The sequence below is a fragment of the Microtus oregoni genome, unplaced genomic scaffold (genome assembly GCF_018167655.1).
Source record: "Microtus oregoni isolate MIOR12 unplaced genomic scaffold, Mior012 000000F_ref0000247, whole genome shotgun sequence".
In the NCBI taxonomy this organism is placed as follows: Eukaryota; Metazoa; Chordata; class Mammalia; order Rodentia; family Cricetidae; genus Microtus; species Microtus oregoni.
The window spans coordinates 64,055,330-64,075,417 of record NW_024543059.1 but is presented as its reverse complement, the minus strand read 5'-3'; the positions used below and the strand labels follow the sequence as shown (position 1 = coordinate 64,075,417).

Sequence of the window (20,088 nt, the reverse complement as noted above, 5' to 3'; positions counted from 1 at the left end):
CTGACCACTGGAGGGGAAGTGCTCTCGTTCTCTTTAAAATCTATCGCACCTTGCCTGGAGAATTCACAAATGATTTGTCAAACTCCTGTTAATATCTTCTCTTCTCCAAAAATATATACTCTTTTTTTTTTTTTTTGCCAATAGAAAACTGCCTCAAGGATAGAAAGCGAAAAGACAATTAAACGGAAGAGAGAAGGTCACAGTTCACTTTGTTGTTTCTGCCCTTAAACTATACAGAAAGCTATTTCTCAAATGTGGATTAGGGTTAGGGTTTCAAATGGGGAAGTTACTAATTGGAAAATCTGGAAATCAGACCTCAAAGAGAATGAAACCCTTTCATCTACTGTATCACATTATCTATGCGTAAGCCCTAAAGTACTGAGTCATCTGAACACTTTAAAGCAATCAACGAGTACAAAAATTCTCAAACAGCCACTGTAGAATGGGACATAACCCATCTGGCGCAGGCCTCAAGAAGGCACTAACTTATTTATATGAGAAGCATCTTTAATCACAAACCATGTGGCTGTATCTTAAATACAAATAAGAAGGCTCCAAGTCTTACTGCTTTCTGTTAGTCTCATGCCCACTACTTTGGTGTGCAGAATATTCTCACACCCGTTTGCTTCTGTGTGCTAACACACTGGCTGTCACACAAAGCTATGCAGTCTCTGTAACAACCAAGCCCTGAGCAGTTCCAAGGCAGCCTTACAATATGGATAAAATACTGTTTCTCCAGACTGAGTCTCACACTCCTCCAGTACGGGAGCCTGACATCTGAGCAATGACGAGCCATCCTATGGCTCGAGGCAGGATGAGGTGTAGGAGCATGAGGCACTGGGTGACAGATACTGTAAAAAGTGAGTCCTATTCCCATGGTAATTACTGCACCATCTCAGAAAAACAGTCTTCCAGTGAGATCATGGTTCAAACATAATGAACCCATTGGAAAAATGGGCTACCTTGATGATAATTTACTTATCTATAACTGTTTTTCTTTCCTTGTACTTTATAGTAAGACCATCACATAGGAACAGGGAGTCAGATCCATTTCACAGTGTGGAAATATCAGCCACAAGTCAGCACAATGCCACAACCAGAGCCCTGGGAAGTGGGCTCCACTTTAGACTAGATTTCTTCTTCAATGTTAATCCTGAATAATTTTCATCAAATCTGGATTCTTTTTGGAAGATCTCTACCTGACTAGAACTTTGTTTAAAGTATTTTCCTTTTATAATAAGCATATTTCAGCAAAACTCTCAGCTAATCACTGAGAATGTCTCTTTCATGAACTAAAATTGCGACCTGAGGTTTTTAAGGGTTATAAATGACGCAAATCCATATTTGGTCTCCTTTCTGCTTTACAGGATTTGGGGTCTACAGAGAATACCACCAAATGAGTTAGACAGGTATTAGATAATGTATCAGTATACTGGATGGCACTCAGAATATACAAAAGGATTTGTTAAATTAGACAAAGTACGCAGAATGAAAAGTAATTGAATTGATAGTTATAAAAGTATTTGTCATGATGTATCTCTTTTAATCTGTGACTTCTTACATCTCCCCATTTCTTACCATATACACTATTGCACATACACACACATACACACATACACACACACACACACACTCACACACACACACACACTCACACACACACTCACACACACACACAAAACCATCCACACATCTATGGACTTTTGTTTATGTTAAAAAGTTAAAGGGAATAGAGAAGAACAGGACTGTTTCATCATTACAGTGTCGCTGTTAGTACTTAGCAGATCAAGAATGCACAGACAAAAAGGACAGTGATTACCCAAGGACATGGAATTAAGCAACTGATCCATGAACTATTCAGCATTGAGCATTCTACTGGGCTTACCAGTATGAACAAGAACTACTTCTGCCTTCATGAAGTTTAAAGAAGGCCATGGACCAGTAAATAACTGATTTTGTTAACATCAGGAAGCAGTGTAGACAGGAAATGTTTCTCAAAGGCACAGGTGATGTGGCTTTGTGTCCCCATCCAAGGTGCTATGGTATGAGATGGTGGTAGACCCTCTAATAGGTGGAGAGACTAGTAGGAGTTTGGTAGGAACATGGTCTCTTGATATTGGCTGTTAGGTGATTGGGCTTCCTCTGCCACATGCCCCTGTCACAATGAGACTTCATCACAGCGAATGCTTTGATTCACTATAATACAAAGGCATGACAGAAATCTGGAAGTACTAACTCAGTGATAAGTTTAGGAAGGACTAATCATAATCAAGTTGATTAATTTCCACTCTTTTAACTTTTAATTTCCTTATAGCACTGCCCTAGTTAGCTTCAGTTGTCCACCTGACAGAGTCTGGGGTCATCTGAAGGCATCTCAGTTGAGGAACACTCAATCAAGGAATTGCCCAGATCAGGCTGGCCTGTGGCATAATCTGTGAGGGAGTCTTGATTGATGACTGAGGTGAAGGGGACCAGCCCACTGTGGGTGGCACCATACCTAGTCAGGTGGCCCTGAGATAAATAAGGGTAAGAAAGCCTGAGAGAAAGCAGAAGAACAAGTCAGCAAGCAGCCTTTGCCCAGGATTTCTGTCTTAATTCCTGCTCTAGCCTCTCTCAACGATGGACTGTGATCTGGAAGTCTAAACCACATAACCATTTCCTCCTCAAATTGCCTCTGTTCAGAGTGCTTTATCACGGCAACAGAGATCAAACTAGAAAATGAGCATACTTGGATAATTCAGGAATAATGTATGAAAGCATTATTTCCCCCCCTTTTGCTTATAAAACCATTATTCAAAATACAACAAACTTGTTCTAGTGCCTCTAACAGTTTAGATTATATTTAGATTAAGATAATATTTAGATTAAGACATTAGCATAGTCTATAATAGGCTATCTTATATTCCACAATGATAGTTTTTTCTTTCTGTAAACATGACTACCTATTCTTTAAGTCATTAAAGATAATACATGCAAAATTCTTTAAATAAAGCATATGTATATAAGGCTGGGTATCTTATGATTAAAAAACATTTAAAGGGAGTATGTATTTGTGTTTGTATATTTATGAATAAATAAGCAAAATAAATTTATGATAATTAACCTATAAATAACCATAAAACTGTAGTTCCTTATAAAAATTGTGTAATATTTTATTTTCACTGTCAGAAGAACGAGCTTGATATTGAAAATGTTAATAAATATGAATGTTTCCAGATAGGAAAAGAGACAGGTATCCACTGCTCCAACAAAACAGAAGTCATATATGAGTTATGATGTGAAAAATAACTGCTTGAATGGCAAAGGCTATTCTTACTAGAAATACGGAGGCTAATCAGGGCTCATATAAATAACCGGTCCTTATTGAAGTGACACTCTTCCACTCCTGGGGAGAGAAAGACTTGTAATTCAACAGTGGAGTATGTTCTCAAAGGTATGCTACACATAGAAGTTTACACATAGAAATTGGGAACACACGTGCACATAATTGTGGACAGCGAGTCTTACGCCTCTGCCCCTTCTCCAACCATCTTAAACAGATGGTGGCCAAGAGAAAATGCACAGGGTCTGTGCATTCTTTTCTATCAAGCTCCTTATGTTGAAAGCATAAATAGCAGTCTAGTTTTCATAATCCAGGCATGAAATCATATCCAGCAAAAATGGAAAACGTTAAGCTAAAGATCTAAGATCAGAGGACATTCTGGGGTTTGTGTAATTTTTATTAAATGGAATAAAAGACTTGCTTAATTCAATGATTAGAAGCTAAATTGGACAGATTACACTATTCTCATCTATCTCAGCAGGGGACAATGCTGGCATGTATGCCATGAAGAATTGAAACAGGTGCATATAAGGCTAAGTATCAAGTGTCCACAGCTCCATGAGGACAGGTTCTTCCATTAGCACCACCCTTTCAACTCTAAGAACTCAGATTAAACTGGATCTAGAAAGTCATAATTAAAGTGAATATAGAGGCTTGGATTAGGTACCACTCTCTTTTAATTTTTTTTTATATTGCATGTAACCAAATATCAGTCGGTACACAGATGACTGTTTTTCTCTATTGAGTTTACAAAAAAGTTTTATTTCAGTCAGTTACAATTACATAGCAGTTAAAAACATAAGCCGTAAACACAGAGGGTTTTAGTACCATTAGCTGAAGTCAACAAATAACTCATTTATCATAATACGCACAGCATTTCCTGAATAATTATCATTGCTGTGTGACATATGGTGGGAAGACAAGTTCATGCTTTAATTGTGAGGAGCCAGTGATATTCATAAAAAAAATGATAAATAGGAGCAAAGAAAAGAAACAAAAAAGAACCCAGATAAAATATTTATTTTTTAAAAATCAAGAAAACTTATTTAGCGTGTGTCTGTATGTGTGTGTGCCACGGTATGCATGAGGAGGTGAGATTAAAGCCGCGGGAGTCAGTTCTCTCCTTCCACCGTGTGGGTTCCTAGGTAACAAAGGAAGCTCAGCTGGGTTGACGGCAGCACCTTTAACTGCTTAGCAATCTTACCAGCACAAACATTACTTTAACAAGCAAAACCAAAGTGTAACCTATAGTCTCAGGAATATTAAAAAGGATTGCTAAACTTACCTGAAGGCTTGGGAGACAGCTCAGTTTTTAAAGTGCTTGCCATGCAAGCATGAGGACTCGAGTTTGAATACCCTGCACCCACATAAAAGCCAGGCATGGTGACAAATGCCTGTAATCCTAGCCCTGGGGAAGTAAAACCATCCCTAGTGCTCGCTGGCTAGCCAGTCTAGATAGCCAGGGAGGAGACCCTGTGTGATGGCTATTCTTGGCTGCCAACCTGACTATTGGAATGAATTAAAATTCACATGGCTGGGTATACCTGTGGGGTATCTTTTTCTTTTCTTTTTTCCTAATATAACTTTCTACTGATTCTTTGTGGATTTCACATCATCTATCTTGATATCTCAATTATACTCATCTCCCCATCCTTTCACAGCCACCATCTGCCCTTTAACCTCTCTTATAAGATAAAACAAAGTAAAATTTGAAAGAAAAGGAAAGGAAAAATCTCATCATGGAAGCTGTAGTGTGACGCGGTGCATCAGAGAGTTTTTATCCTTTAGTCCATATATCTTTACTTGCAAGTGTTCACTGCAAGGAGTTACTGGTCTGTTTGAGGTTTCTGGTTTCTACCACACTATCTATACTGGGCCCTCACTGGGACTCCTCTTGGATATCCTGTGGCTATTCTGTGTCATAGAGATCTTGCAGCTTTGGGTCTGCAGGACTGGCCCCTTCATGTGCTCCAGCAGTTCATAAATGGGGTGAATGTTGGGGTGGGCCAACTCATAGCCCCAGTTCTAGGCCTGAGTGGTAGCTGGGTTGATCAGTCCCATGAAATCATTTGAAGTGGGAAGACTCACTTAATCCAGATCCACCTTTAATCGGGGCCACACCTTCTTGTGGCAGCCTATATAATGGATATGAAAGAAGGAAGCTCTCTTGCTCTCTCTGTCTCTGTCTCTCTGTCTCTGTCTCTCTCTCTGCCTACTTCTGCTCACTCTTGCTGCCAAGTCTATTCCTTCACTGCTATTAGAGCCTATTTCTTTGGGATTCTGGAGTATACTAAAGACCAGTTGAGACATTCAGCCCAGTGGATGTAACAACTACAGGATTCTTGGACCGTTTGTTTGTAGACAGTCATTGTTGGACTAGTTGAACCACAACCTGTAAGCCATTCTAAGAAATTCCTCTTATATATGCATCTCTCTCTCTCTCTCTCTCTCTCTCTCTCTCTCTCTCTCTCTCTCTCTCACACACACACACACACACATTTTTTACAAGTTGTAAGTTCTGTTCATCTAGAGAACCCTGTTTCAAAAATCAAAAGGGGCAGCTACTGAGGAAAACATGGCATTGACCTTCATCCTCAATACATACAAACATGTGTGCACAATGTACACACACAAATGGATATTAAATTTCTAACTGGGTATGGTGCTTCTGTCCTGCAAGCTTACCATTGGGAATTTGAGGCAGAAGGATCATGAGTTCAAGGTCAACTTTAGCTACACAGTGAGTTTGAGACAGACCTGACAACATAAGACTTGGTTTCAAATGACTATAAAAAATAATTGTATAATTTGTCTCATATTTGGATAAGAAAACATGTAAGTATATACAGTAAGACTATTTCATTATTTTCAAAGATGCTATATAAATAATTTTACCATTTTCTCAACAAAAAAAGCAGCCTAATCTGAAAGAAAAGGAAAGAAGAGAAGTAGGACTCATGTTCCCCTTATACACAGTGTCCTCATTAGGTAGACAAAATGATTGATGCAAAAAAGAAAAGAAAAGAAAATGCAAGATTTTATCATGTTAAATGATATTGTTTTCAAAGCTGAAACATTAGAAAAGCCATCATTTGGGCTCAGTTTCCCAATCTGGAAGACAATAACTAACACAAAATGTAAAAAAAAAAAAAAAATAAAGCAAAGCCTTGTAAACAAAGCCTTGACTACATTATGGGGTGTGCACAGAATGCTTCCCAATGTCAGGTGCTGAACTCTGACAAGGGACTTCATATTATTAACTCAGTCATTCATTCAACCACTACCAGGAGGCCAGACCCAGTATCTATACCAAGAACTCTACTAGAAAGCTATACCCAGGGATAAGCACCTGCCTCTGAACATCTTCTGGAGGTTGATCCTGATGAGGCAATAAGTAATCACATGCGAAATAGAGTTAGTGCTGTAAAAGGTGCTTCCAGCTCCCTGGAAAGTTTGGATCTACTGAGCAGAATTAAGAAGCATAGCATTTTCCTCATACATATGGTTTGAATCCAGAGTTGGGGTTTTTCTATAAAGAACCATCAAGTTATTAGTTCAGATTTCATGTGACTGTTGACTCTTTTGCAAATGTGATGATTTGAATAAAAATGACTCCCATAGGCTCACAGGAAGGGGCACTGTTAATGACGCTTGGAATAAGTATATTTATTACTGGGGCTGGGCTTTGAGGTTTCAGATGTTCAAGCCAGGGCCAGTGTCACTCTCTCTCCCCAGTGCCTGCTGATACGTATGTAGAACGCTCAGCAACCTATCCAGCACCATGTCTGCCTGCATGCCACCATGCTTCCTGCTGTGATAATGAACTAAACCTCTAAAACATACTAGCCCAATTAAATGTTTTCTTTTATAAGATCTGCCATAGTCATGTTGTCTTTTTGCGGAAATAAAACCCAACTAAGACAGTAAATATTCAACTATGCCCCCGAAGCCTGAAAACAGCCCTGGATGGTATGTAAAGAAGTGAGCATGATTTCTCTTTGATAAAACTTTGTTTACAAAAATAGGCGGCAGGAGGGACAGATGTGATCAAGGGCGCTTGAACCACATACATTAAATAATAAGAGTAGCAACTCTTTAGGAAAAGCATTTATAACTGAACCTAGGTATTTTGTCTTAAAAAAGATTAATATGCTAGCATGAAATAAAAATGGAAAGAAAGGAGGACTATACGAGGATAACCAGCACATTCTCCGCATAACATCCCAATTCTGACAGAAGTGGACAACTTCACTCAGGCCTTTGTGGCAAGTGACGTGGAAATGTAGAGGGCAGATGGCAATAAAACATTATTAGAAGAGATGAAATTCATGCAACTGGTAGCAGTTTACTTACTCATACAAAAATTTAAAAATAGAACCAATAAATCTATCCATCTTAGCTAAGCAAATCTAGTTATTTCGATTTATTAGTATAGCACAAAGCCTAAAATGAAATTTGGGGTGGTTGTAGCAGCAGTAACTTCCTTTCTCACCCATATCTACTTTAGCTTTCAAATGAAGAGAGAATTTATATCCACTTACAGCTGAGATGAACATTACTCAGTCTTTGATCTAATCAAATCTCACAAACAAATGAGTCTTTCTTGGAGAGAAAAATAACATATCAAATCAAACCCATGCTCTATCTACCCATAATAAAGTAAAAAGGCTGTATTTTACTTCTAAAATACCCACAGCATATGAAAATGGTGGTGAATTAACTAGAATTGTAGCTGAAACATCTGAATTTCAAACATGAAGTTTAGATGCAAAGAATATGCCACTCAAAGCAGATTTCAGCAGTTGCCAGGCACATAGTTAATTCTAACTGTCCTAAAAAGAATTCCTTCTATGCTAGTTCTACAAAATCTAGTCCTTCTTAAGTAATCTAGTCCTTCTTAAGTAATCACTGGTGTTCTCCTAACACAAGAAATGTGCTGTCTTGGGTCAGAGTAAGAGTTCGTCATATTATAAATTGGATAGTTCCTTTTATTTTTCTCAGAGCCTGTAAATGTAATGACTTCAAGTGTAGTCTTCATAGATAATTTTTGAAACGGAAAATACCATTAAAATGATTACTGCTAATGATCAAGGATATCTACCATTTTAGTATTAGCTGATGCAGTTTGTTTCTTTCTAGGCCGCCACTGCATTCAAGTAGGACAATGAGTTCTCCTTCAACAAAATAAGAAGAACTAAAGGCAAGTAAGCACACTGTAAACTACGTTTTGTCATTTTCCTTTTACATCTGACTGTACCAAATTTACTATTCCCTAAAATATTTCTAAGTGATAACACTTTTATATTTCATAATACAAACAAGCTTCTTTGTATTGTACTTGCCAAAACTACAACTTATATTTTTTTTTTTAGAAAGCATTGATTTTTATACTTTTACAACACAATCACCATCAATTAAGATCCCTTGCTTTTACTGCATATTAAAGCCTTTTGGCATCATAACAAGAAAAGCAAGTCAATGGTGGGGAGATAACGTAGTATAGTGTTCCCTGTGCAAGCAGCAAGCAAGAGCTTGGCACATATGTAAAAAAAAAACAGACAAGTGGAATGCTTCTGTAACCCCAGCAATGGGGAGAAGTGAGGACACAATCTAGTTAAAATTGTGACTTCAGGTTCAGTGAGAGACCCTGTCATAAAACCATAAAATAGAGAATAAGAAGACACTGAAGGCCAACCTTTGCCCTCCACAGGGGCATGTATAGACAAGCACACCCACACAAGTGTGCTTACACACTCATGTACCACATATACTCACACATAAAAAAGAAAACAAAGCAAACTATTAATTAAAACTGTGTCACTGATTGATATAAAGAGAATGATGACTTAAAAGGAAGGTTGGGAAAGCCGGGTGTACAAGCGCCTGTTTGTAATCTCAGCACCTGGGAGAACAGGAATAAGGTGAATTTGAGGCCAACAAAGTCTAGAGAGCAAGCCTCCACTTAAAATGACATGGACATCGATATTTTTTCAACATGCACTATCAGAAGTTAGGAACGCTGAACAATAAAATGACACATGGCCACCATGTTTGAGCTAGATGCCTTTGTTTTTTTCTGATACCTGCATAGATGCATTTAATAATAAAAGCTTTTTTAAAAAAAGGCATCCATTCATTTCTTGGCACGGTCAGCAGACATGAAAGTAAACAAGGCTCACCTGGGAGTTGTGTGTACACACAATTAAAGAAAGCATACAGGTGATGCTGTCCTAACATGTAAGAACTGCTAATGAAAACAGCAAACTGAAAAGTTTCAGAAAAGCCAACATTACTGTCAGAGGAAATGTGTTGGACAGTTTTGTGTCAACTTGACACAAGCTAAAGTCATCTGAGAGGAGGGAACGTTAATTAAGAAAATGCCTCCATAAGACAGGACTGTAGGCAAGCCTGTAGGACATTTTCCTAATTAGTAACTAATGGGAAGGGCCCAGCCCATTGTGGGTGGTGCCATCCTTAGGTTGGTAGTCCTGGGTTCTATAAGAAAGCAGGCTCAGCAAGCCATGTTGAGCAAGCCAGTAAGCAGCATAGTCTTTGCATCAGTTACTGCCTCCAGGATCCTGCCCTGTCTGAGTTCCTGTCCTGACTTCCTTCAGTGATGAACTGCTTTGGAAGTGTGAACCAAATAAGCCATTTCCTCTCCAAGTTGCTTTGGTCATAGTGTTTTGTGCAGCAACAAAAGCACTAGGCTGGAAAATAACAAAATATTTCATTTTTAATGACTCTTTTACTTAAAAAAATTCCAAACAAAAAACTCTGAATTGAGTATTAATTCATATATAGTTCAATGATTTGGGGAAAGGAATTCTAAGGAATTTATCAAGATACATAATGTTAATAAATTTATTGAAGATCACCTACAGATCCCATCAAAGATTCTGAAAATGAGAAAGAAGGAAATATATATTAGGAAAAATAAATGCATATGCAAAAGAAAAAGCTGCATAAATCAGGCCATCATAAAAGTAAGCTTCAGTTTATTTTGAATGAAGTGCAAGATGCAGCCAATCCAGATTTATATGGTGCAACTTGGCACATTACATTAAAAACCAAGTATATAGTCAGCCAATTGTCTATGCCATGGTCTCAATTGCTTAGAACCAATCATAACCATTTAGTGTCTGTGGTAGTTTGAATACAAAGTATTCCTGGAGTCTCATAGGGAGTGGCACTACTAGGAGGTATGGTTTTGATGGAGTGGGGATGGCTTTCTTGGAGGAAGTATGTCACTGTTGGGGTAGGAGCTGAGGTTTCCTATGCACTGGATACCATCCAGTGTTTCGGTCGATTTCGGGTGCCTACAAGATGTAGGACTCTCAGCTACTACTCCAGCACATATCTCCCTCCACCCTATCATGCTCCCTGCCATGATGATAATGAACGGAACCTCTAAAACTGAAGTCACCCCAATTGGCTGTTTTCTTTAAGAGTTGCCATGGTCATGGTGTCTTTTCACAGCAATGGACACTCTAAGACAGTGTCCATGGGAGATCTGCTTTAGAATCCCCGTAGATACTCAAATCTTCAGATGCACAAGCTCCTCGTGTAACAGGCATTGTACTTGACTATAAACTAAGCATGTCTTTAAACTACCTCAGATCCTTAGGGATGCTGCAAATGCCATGCAAATAGCTGTTACGCTGTACTGTTAAGGGAATGATAACAAAGAAAATGTGTATTTTCAATTCGGATACACTTTTTTCCTGGTAGCATTTAAGTCCTCGCCTGACTAAATCCATGGAGGTAGATTCCTGGATACAGGAGTGAGACGGAGATAGGATGAACATCTTCTTTCTATAAGCTACACATGATCACTCTGCCAGTGTTTTAGAATATGATGTACAAGTACTGTATCACAGTATTTTCCCTAGGAAAACAGGGTTAAAAATGTCGGAGTCAGGTAAAGATGCTAAGGTCGCAGGTCTGTGCACCCTGGAACTCTTTCCATTGCTATTGTCAGTGCCTAGGGTGACTGATATCCATCATCAAACCTCTATCTATGCTGGAGCACCTAAATAACTTCTAACCCAGGGTTCTGGACTCCATTCTTAGTCACTACAGAGAAATCAGTGTGGTCTGTTAAGCACATTAAAGCTATACTGATCTGTCAATAGAGCAAATCTGACTCCACTAATACAGATTACAGATCTTGTAATAGCTTCCTTCCAGAAGCAAGCCCACACTGATATCTCCAAGTACTTTCTGGCCAGGTTCCCCATTAATCCAATAACCCTACTTTCTCTCTTGCCACTAAAACACCCTGAACAACTTGCACTTCCTTTAAGAAATCAAACTCTTGAGGTTTTTGCTTTTGTTTTGTGTGTGTATGCATGAAATTCCTGAATAAAATAAAATTTCACCATAAGCAAATGTATTTTTCAACTCCAAACTGTATTCTTTATTCAAGTCATTTCTACTCCCTTTCACAGACTTCTATGTCTTCTGACCCAGGCCCTATAATCAGACTTAACTTTTATGTGTATATCTGTTGCCCATTTCTATGCAATATAGTGGTGCTTTTCATCCAAATTTGCTGTTCAAAGTAAGGTGAGCCCAAATCCTTAATATTCCCATTGTGCTCCATTGCTTGGCTCCTTAGGTACAATGAATTCCTTACTTTTTTAAGAGAAAGAAAATTGTCGTGGGATATTTGTACCCTGTGTGAGCATGTATTGCTGTGATTGGTGTAATAAAAACCTGAACAGCCAATAGCTAGGCAGGAGCAATAGGTGGAATTTCTGGACACAGACAGAGAAAGAAACTGGGAGGAAAAATCTAGGTGATGGTTTCACTAGTAGACTTGAACCAAATAGGATTTGTCATACTAAGAGATAACCAAGACATGTGGCAGAAGTAGATTAAATATATATATTATAACTTAATTAACCCATATATGTATATATATATATATGGGTTAATTAAGTTATAAGAGCTAGTTGGGGGAAAACCCTAAGCTAAGGCCAAACTTTCATTATATTTAAGTCTCTAAGCCATTGTTTTTAGGCTGGTGGTTCAAAGGTAATCCAACAAGAAAGCCTGCTATAGTAAATCTGGTCATGGTTACATAACTGCTAATATTTTGAATTATTGGAATAGAAGACAGCACCAATTACAGCTTATGTTCACCACCTTTAATTTAATGCTTCATGAGACTAACATGCTCTTGTCCTTAGTTCTTTGGTGTTTTTAAATAGTTTCTTGGTCAGATACTGCTTTTGTCTTTGTTCAGTAACCCTTAAAGGAATGCCAAGCCCAAAAGGAATGTTCTATCCCCAAAATTACATGAAGAGTTCCAAAATAAGACAATTTGGTCTGTGCACTCACTCACTGGCATTTACCAAAGGAACTGCCACGCATGGGGAAGGCGCTCTAAAGCAAGGAATGGTAAGCCTTGGCCTGGCCCTTCATGGGCTATATCAATAGTGGTAGAAGACACACAGAAACAATTAAAATGAGTGTGACGAATTCAATGGTAAGGACATTACCAAAGCTGTATAGGAGAAAGAATAAGTGCCTAGCCAGAGAGCTCAATGACATTGTACAAAGTGGCAAACCGTCTTTGAACAGAAGAACTTGGGGAGTAGGGGGCCAGGCGAAGTCTTTCACACAAGAGTAGCCTGTATAAGGCACGGGGGTTTGTGAATAAAGAATGTTAGGAACCTTAGCAGGATGGAGCTACACAATTACAAAACGAGGCTGCAGAAGACAGTGGAGGTGACTGAGGGCCCCACGAAGAAGTCACACTGTCTGCCGCAGGAAGCTCAAAAACATCTGCAGATACTGAAGTTTTGTGACATCTGTTTTGCTGGCTCATAACAGTGTAAATAATGGGCACTGTTAAGAAAGGATCAAAGGGTGGAATCCAAACCCTTCTTGCCCTATCTTTTACACACATGTCAATACATCAGATCATCCGTTCAAACAGTGCTACAAAGGTACTTCAAGAGCCTTATTTTAACAAAGAAATTGTAGAGTCTAAAGTGTTAGGCACAGAGCTGGGCACAGTGGTACAAACCTACAATCATAACTGCTATGGAAGTGTCGGCAGAGGAATCTCCATACAATGAGACCCTGCAAAAACCAGAAACAGAAAACTGAAAAGGCTAGCCCTCTAAAACTCATGTCCCGTGGTCACACATCAAACACACCAGAGCCAAAGTCACCACCAAACCGAGTTCAATGAACAACGGAGCCTGGCCTAGTAAGGTACTGGTTGTATTCTAGCAAATTCATTCTCATTCTGTGTTTGATTAAGCTAATTAATGTATGCCAACACAAAGTGGCCCTTTGTGCCTTCTTGAAAATATGCTTTACTATATTTGGTAAGACAGTAATATTTTTATACATGTATTTGCATCTAGTGAGCTAAGTTTACCTAATCTGGTAATCATAACTTACTAGGAATCTAGAAAAAGCATTACATAGCAAATTAGGTCACCTACAAAAACACAGAAATACATTTTTAAACTCTTACTATTAAATCCACAAAGGTTTAAAAATATTCATCTAACCATTTATTTATATACAATATGAAGCGTTCATGAATAAAAATTTAATAGATATATAAATACTGAAGGATATAGCTCAGTGCTATAGCAGATGCCTAGCACGTGCAAGACCCTGGGTATAACCCGGGATCTGCAAACAAATAAAAGTGAATTCAATATAGATTTTTTTAAAAGCTACATCTATAGTGGTAATATGGATGCTATATAATTGTAAGATTTCCGAATGTTGAAAATGCTTAATGCATCCCTCATTATATTAAGTTACATTAAAAAGTTGATTATGGTACTATCAAATTGCTGAAAGTATTTTGAAAAGTTACCTTAAAACTAAATTACATTCATTTCATGTGTTTGACTCTTTTCAATTTTTTTTACCTTTCTGAGTTGTCAGATTAAGATTTTGAAAATAACTATGGGGAGATGGCCATAATTATCTCTAGAAAACTACCATCCGAGCTATAGTTTTTAAAATTAAGCTTTTAAGTGTTAAAAAGCTTTTTTAAAGTATAAAATTAAGATATAAACAGATCATATGTAAATCATTCCTAAAGCACAGAAACTGGATTGCATTGATCATCAATGTTCGTCAGAAATATATAGATAAAACATGTTTAGTTTTGTTAAAAACAACAAAAAAACCCAGAAATCTCAATTCTGACAATCAACAAGAAATAATAAAGAAATAATGCGCTTCTCTAGAGTCAAGTCACTATTTCTAAAAAGATCATTACATGTTATTCATGAAAATCATTTCACAAAAATGAGCAAGCAGATGGTAGTATTGCTGCTGACAACTCAGAACTCGACTTGGATTCTTACTTCTTTTGTATCTTAATATTTTTATCTAGACTATAAACATTTAAATACTTTGCATCCTAAAATATTTAGCTTTTTGTGAATGGCTTACAGTAATGAAATGAGGTAGCCGTGATGATGAGGTATACGTTAAACTATACGCATACGCTAACTTAAACTATAATGCTGCCACATGCACACTGTGCTGGCCTAGTGTTACTGTGGCTCAGAAAGGGGACTGAATACTACAAACTATCACCACCACAAGAAAAGCACCTGAGATTTAAAGACAGAACTTCAGGAGACTTAAGAGGAGCAAAGCAAAAGTTGAGAAATCACCAGAAGGTCTCATTATTTCCATGAATCTTTGTAATGAAGTCCTTCTTTGGATTTGATTTTTTTACCTTTTCATTTAAAAGTACATGACCAATTCAATAAAAAGCACAACTGAAATACATTTTTAAAATCAGAGTCTTTCAAACTATTTTTTAAACTGTAATACAAAGTAAGAAAGATACTTCCTCACCGTTTAACACAAAACATATCTGTGCTAGCTTGTGAAAATATACCCATTTTCTTATATAGGTATATGTGTATCAAGAGCATGTTTGTAAAATGACAATTACTCATAGTATTTTAATAGCACATCAAAACACTCTGGTATCTTCTACACCATTCCATTTCATTTTGGGAGCAAGCTGGCACAAGACAAGACTACAAAATTCCAAAACAATAAAATGATAGATCGTTTAAGAAATGGAAGTGTTATTAGTGATTTGATCATCAAACACTGTATACATGTGCCAAATTATCAGAATGTACCCCATAAACGTGTACAAATATGTCCCAACAGACATAAAGCCAAAGTAAATGCTATCTCTGAGATATTAAACTGATTTCAGAATCAACTGGGCCGACCCGACTGGAACTCGGTGACTTTGATCCTCTCTCCGAGACAACTGTTGGATTATTTTAAAATAATTCACTTGGTGGCAGGGTAAGAACAAATCTTTTTCTTTCCTTGCTAGAAACTAGAGCAAAGCTATGGCTGAACTAGAAAAACAAGTGTGAAGCTCTTAGTGTGGCAGCAGCAACGTCACCGGCTTTAATGCTGGGCGCCACACAGCCCAGTGACCTGCACAGTCAGGTTCTGCAGCTCTTTGACCTGCATTGCTACTTTCACAGGAGAAGTAAAGAACCACCAGCAATGTCCTAATTCCAAAGGACTTTCAAATCTTCTTTAGGAAACCCTTATAGCTGTCAAATACAAAAGATTCTAAAGCGGTTTCTTTTTGTGTTTTTTCAATGACGTACTTCCAGGTACACTATATTAAAAACGTAAGAGCCTGGGAATTAGATTTTTTTTAACTCTACAACATAATGTAAACTAATTAGCATTCATCAGTAAAAAAAAACACTAAGTGCTTATTTTTAGGTCCTTGGACTAAGGTAACAGAATTATCTCAAAAGTATTTTCTAATTTAAACTAAGGGTCATGATGTAATTCAATTACAATTCACAACAGAAAAATATTTGGTAATACTGTTTTATGTTATATGATATTTACCAGGTTACAATATTTCTCATATTAAATTACCTATGGTTTTTACAAAAATATTATGTTTTAAACACTAAGCATACGGGTCATGATTACAGGTGCTTGTTGTTGCCTGATTTGATTACGCTCTAATAAGACTCACTGGAGAAGGGTTCTATCGCCCTCTTGTGGTCATTTTCATGTACTGTTTCCTCCAGGGATTCTTACTTGAACTACCATAACCATCATCTATGTCTTCTATCTGCACTTCAGTTTCGACCTCAGGAATTTAGTGCTTTTTATTTTATAAGGCAATGTCCTGTCACCTTCTAATTACATCAAAGCCATGTTTTTCTTAAAACTGTTTTTGGCATTAAATGCACATATATAGTAACTACAGTGAGTCCCTGTCATCAGACGAGGTCTGAAATAAATGGAAATAACCCAGTATGGCTATGCTTTATCACATTTTCCTCCCAAAGGAATGGGTTCTGCCATCTCCATGGCCCACAGGTATCAGCAGCCAGCATTGGTCTGAGCATTTTGCTTTTAGAAATAATACAGCAGTCTAACTTCTTTTAAAAAAGTCTGCATCATATGCAATCACCTAGCCTCTTTCCACCACAGCACAGCCACAGGCAGCTCTCCGTGCTGAAGTTTCTAGATTGGCAAGTTCAGCCAACAATGGGTAAAAAATGTCTGTGGAAAAAAGAAGTATGTACTAACCATCTACATCATATTTCCTAAACAATACAGTGCAGCAGTGTTCACACGTTCCTTACACTGCACTGAGTAGGTAACCTAGGAACAGGCTAAAGCAGAAGCACAAAGGTATACTTTGGGGACTCACTGAGCTTCAAGGGTTGGAAGCATGAACATGGTGGAGGACCACTTACTTGACTATGGCCAACTTAATTAGTGGCGACACCACTAACAAAGAGAGTGTGCCCATCCATAGCAACTCACTAACTGTGACCAGCTTCCCAGGAAGGGGTGGGCGGGGCCTCATGAGCCTCCTTCAACCAGTCCAGAATAGGGAGGGGCCCAGTCTGTTGTCTTGTGCATGTAACCCTGGAACTGCTCTTGGTTAATGGGAAAAGCAGGGAGGACACTAAAGATCTGGAACAGGTAAAGAGTTCCTGAATAGGACTCCAGCTATTTAGAAACTAAGGCCAATAACTGACAAATGGGATTCTATGAAATTAAAAGGCTTTTCTACATTAAAGGAAATCTCCAATCAAGTAAAGGGGCCCCTCCAGAACAAGAAAACACTTTTAGATCTAATAGAAGGCTGATATCTAGAGCAGACAAAAAAAAAAAAAAAACCCTAAACATCAAATAAACATGTAACCCAACCCCCAAATGGGCATTAGAACTGAAAAGAGTTCTTTGCGAGAAGAAATACAAATGGCTAATAATGTGTTCAACATCTTTGGCCATCAGGGAATGCAAATATTATGTCATTTACAATAAGGGATTTGTGCATCTGCAAGTGAGCTTTTGCTCAATCTTCCATGCATACTGAGGGGCAAAAAAATGCTTTTAGCTTCTCCACAGAATCAACAGCATGTTACAAAGTACATTAAGTAGCAAGACAATAATGAGGGTCTGAGACATAGCAACAGCTCGCATGGCAAAAGAGAAAAAAATGCTTGATAAATACTAGAACAGACAGCCAGCTCACATTAGTTACTGTGAGAATTCGGAGTGGGATCCAAAGTTCACAATTTGCTGCTGATGACTGAGTGGATGTGCCATTGCCCAGGGTAGGAAATCACACGTTCAGACACACTGCATTTGTTGTTATCATAGCACAGCAAACATGTCAATGGGCTTGGAGATACTTGAGATCATTAGATACAAGATTGAAAAAAATGGCCAGGTAGTAAAAAGAACTTATGTGACACCATCATCCAGGAGAAGATGTGAAGCTGAATTGGGGCTGGCAACATTTTGTGTAGTTTCACCCTTCATTTAAGAGAGGGAGTGTGTGAGAGTTAGTGTGTGTGTGTGTGTGTGTGTGTGTGTGTGAGAGAGAGAGAGAGAGAGAGAGAGAGAGAGAGAGAGAGAGAGAGAGAGACTGCGACTTGCTGAGCAGGCCAGGCAGGCTAGGGACCTTCCTTTTTCAATTCAGTTCAGACCTGATGCTGGCGTTACAAGCACACACAACTATGAAAGTTTTGTCTACATGAGTTCTGGATCAGGTCTCCTGACTGATGTAGTAAGGATCTGACTAAGTTACATCCTTACTCCTAACAGAGCTGCTACTGCGATCTAACCATAAATGCTGCTTATGTTGGAGAAACAGTAAGTAAGGTTTAGACTTCTTGCATTTTATGTATCAGAAGACCAAGGGTCAGAGAGGTGGGTGATTTCAGAGTTCTGACTGAGAACTGAGCTTTCTCACCGAGTCTGAGGTGCTGGGTGTTAAGGATGTAAATGCCCTATCTATAGTGTTTTGTCCTTGTGCTCTATACTTCTCCAGAACAAGCAAAGGGCAGCTGTATGAGGCACAGAGGGTGACAGCGAGGCACTCTGAAGAGCAAAGCAACCACTGACTTTCTTTATAGTTCTTCTAAACCTGCAAGGTTGAGAATGGTTTCACTAGGAAAGTCTACTGTACACGCTAGACCACATTTTCATAATTTCAAAGAAAAGCCACAAGTAAGATTAAAAAAAAAAATACCTGCTTGGTTTGGACGCTGCCAGCTTGGTGACTTGACAACACCTGTGGATCCTACAGGCTTGAAGGCAGCAGCCGTCTTGAGGCCAGCCACGCCTGGCCTGCTTGAACCTGGGGTCTCTAAGCTCTCAGACTTGCTCAGAGGTGAAGCTCCAGGTGATGCTGACTGCTGAGAAGGCTCCTGAGTGCTACTGTAGGGAAGGGAAGGAGATAGCTGTGGTGAGGGGGCACAATCTAATTTAGCAACGACTCTTTTTTTTTTCCAGATCTATTAGAGCTTTAAGAAAAACAAAATACTGATGATCTTTTATTTTTAAAAAAGAGAACCCTGTAGCCGGGCGGTGGTGGCGCATGCCTTTAATCCCAGCACTTGGGAGGCAGAGGCAGGTGGATCTCTGTGAGTTTGAGACCAGCCTGGTCTACAAGAGCTAGTTCCAGGACAGGAACCAAAACCACAGAGAAACCTTGTCTCAAAAAACGAAAAAAAAAAAAAAAGAGAGAACCCTGAAAGTGAATGGAACACACGTGATGCTAAAGTGGAGAGGACACTGGTGGGGGAACGTGTCCGTGGGGAAACGGAAATGAGCAGAGAGAAACCAACAAAAGTCACGTCTAAATGAAGATACCACAAGGAAGCCCAGTGCTTCACATGCAAATAATACAAAAATAATTCTGAAATCATGAAGGGCTTCGACTTGTCAAGAAGGAAAAGAAGCAGGTAACATTTGTTCTGAATGCTGGAAATTATTTAACAAGTCTACAAGAAATTGTACTACTGAAAATTATATAAGCAGTCCTTGCAGTAGTGGTTTCCCGTCTATTCCTATCAACACCTTAGTTTAGAGGATCGTGTAGCTTTGGTTACCAAACCATTTGATATTTATAATCATACATGTATATCCAGACTAATAACTTAAAGAGCCCAAAACTATAAAATCCAAGCTTTGGAATCACACAGTAATGTCAAAGTGGTTATTTTTTCTAGACTGTGGCATATAATAATAGCAATAACAACAATAATAAACTTCCAATTTTTTATACATGACTATTTTTTATACATTATATGCTTTAATATAGACAGATTAAATAATTCTATGCACAGACATTTAATTTTTCAATAATTGAAATACACAGCTATAGGAAAAGACTACCAAAAATAAGATTCTTTATAAATGACTTCAGTAAAATACATTATACAATGTATGATTACTTCAGTTACATTTCA

The 20,088-nt window shown here is 38.3% G+C and overlaps 1 protein-coding gene across 7 annotated transcripts in view; it reads right to left on the bottom strand.

Moving 5' to 3' along the window:
* The window catches only part of Pdlim5 (PDZ and LIM domain 5), a 162,157-nt gene that overhangs the window by 23,626 nt on the left and 118,443 nt on the right, over positions 1-20,088 (bottom strand). For 6 of the 7 annotated variants that reach the window (XM_041659869.1, XM_041659960.1, XM_041660048.1 and 3 more), the window contains one exon: positions 18,867-19,054. In XM_041659869.1, coding sequence (XP_041515803.1) covers positions 18,867-19,054 — 188 coding nt within the window. The remainder of the gene's footprint in view (positions 1-18,866; positions 19,055-20,088) is intronic. The other variant, XM_041660521.1, reaches the window with a different exon arrangement.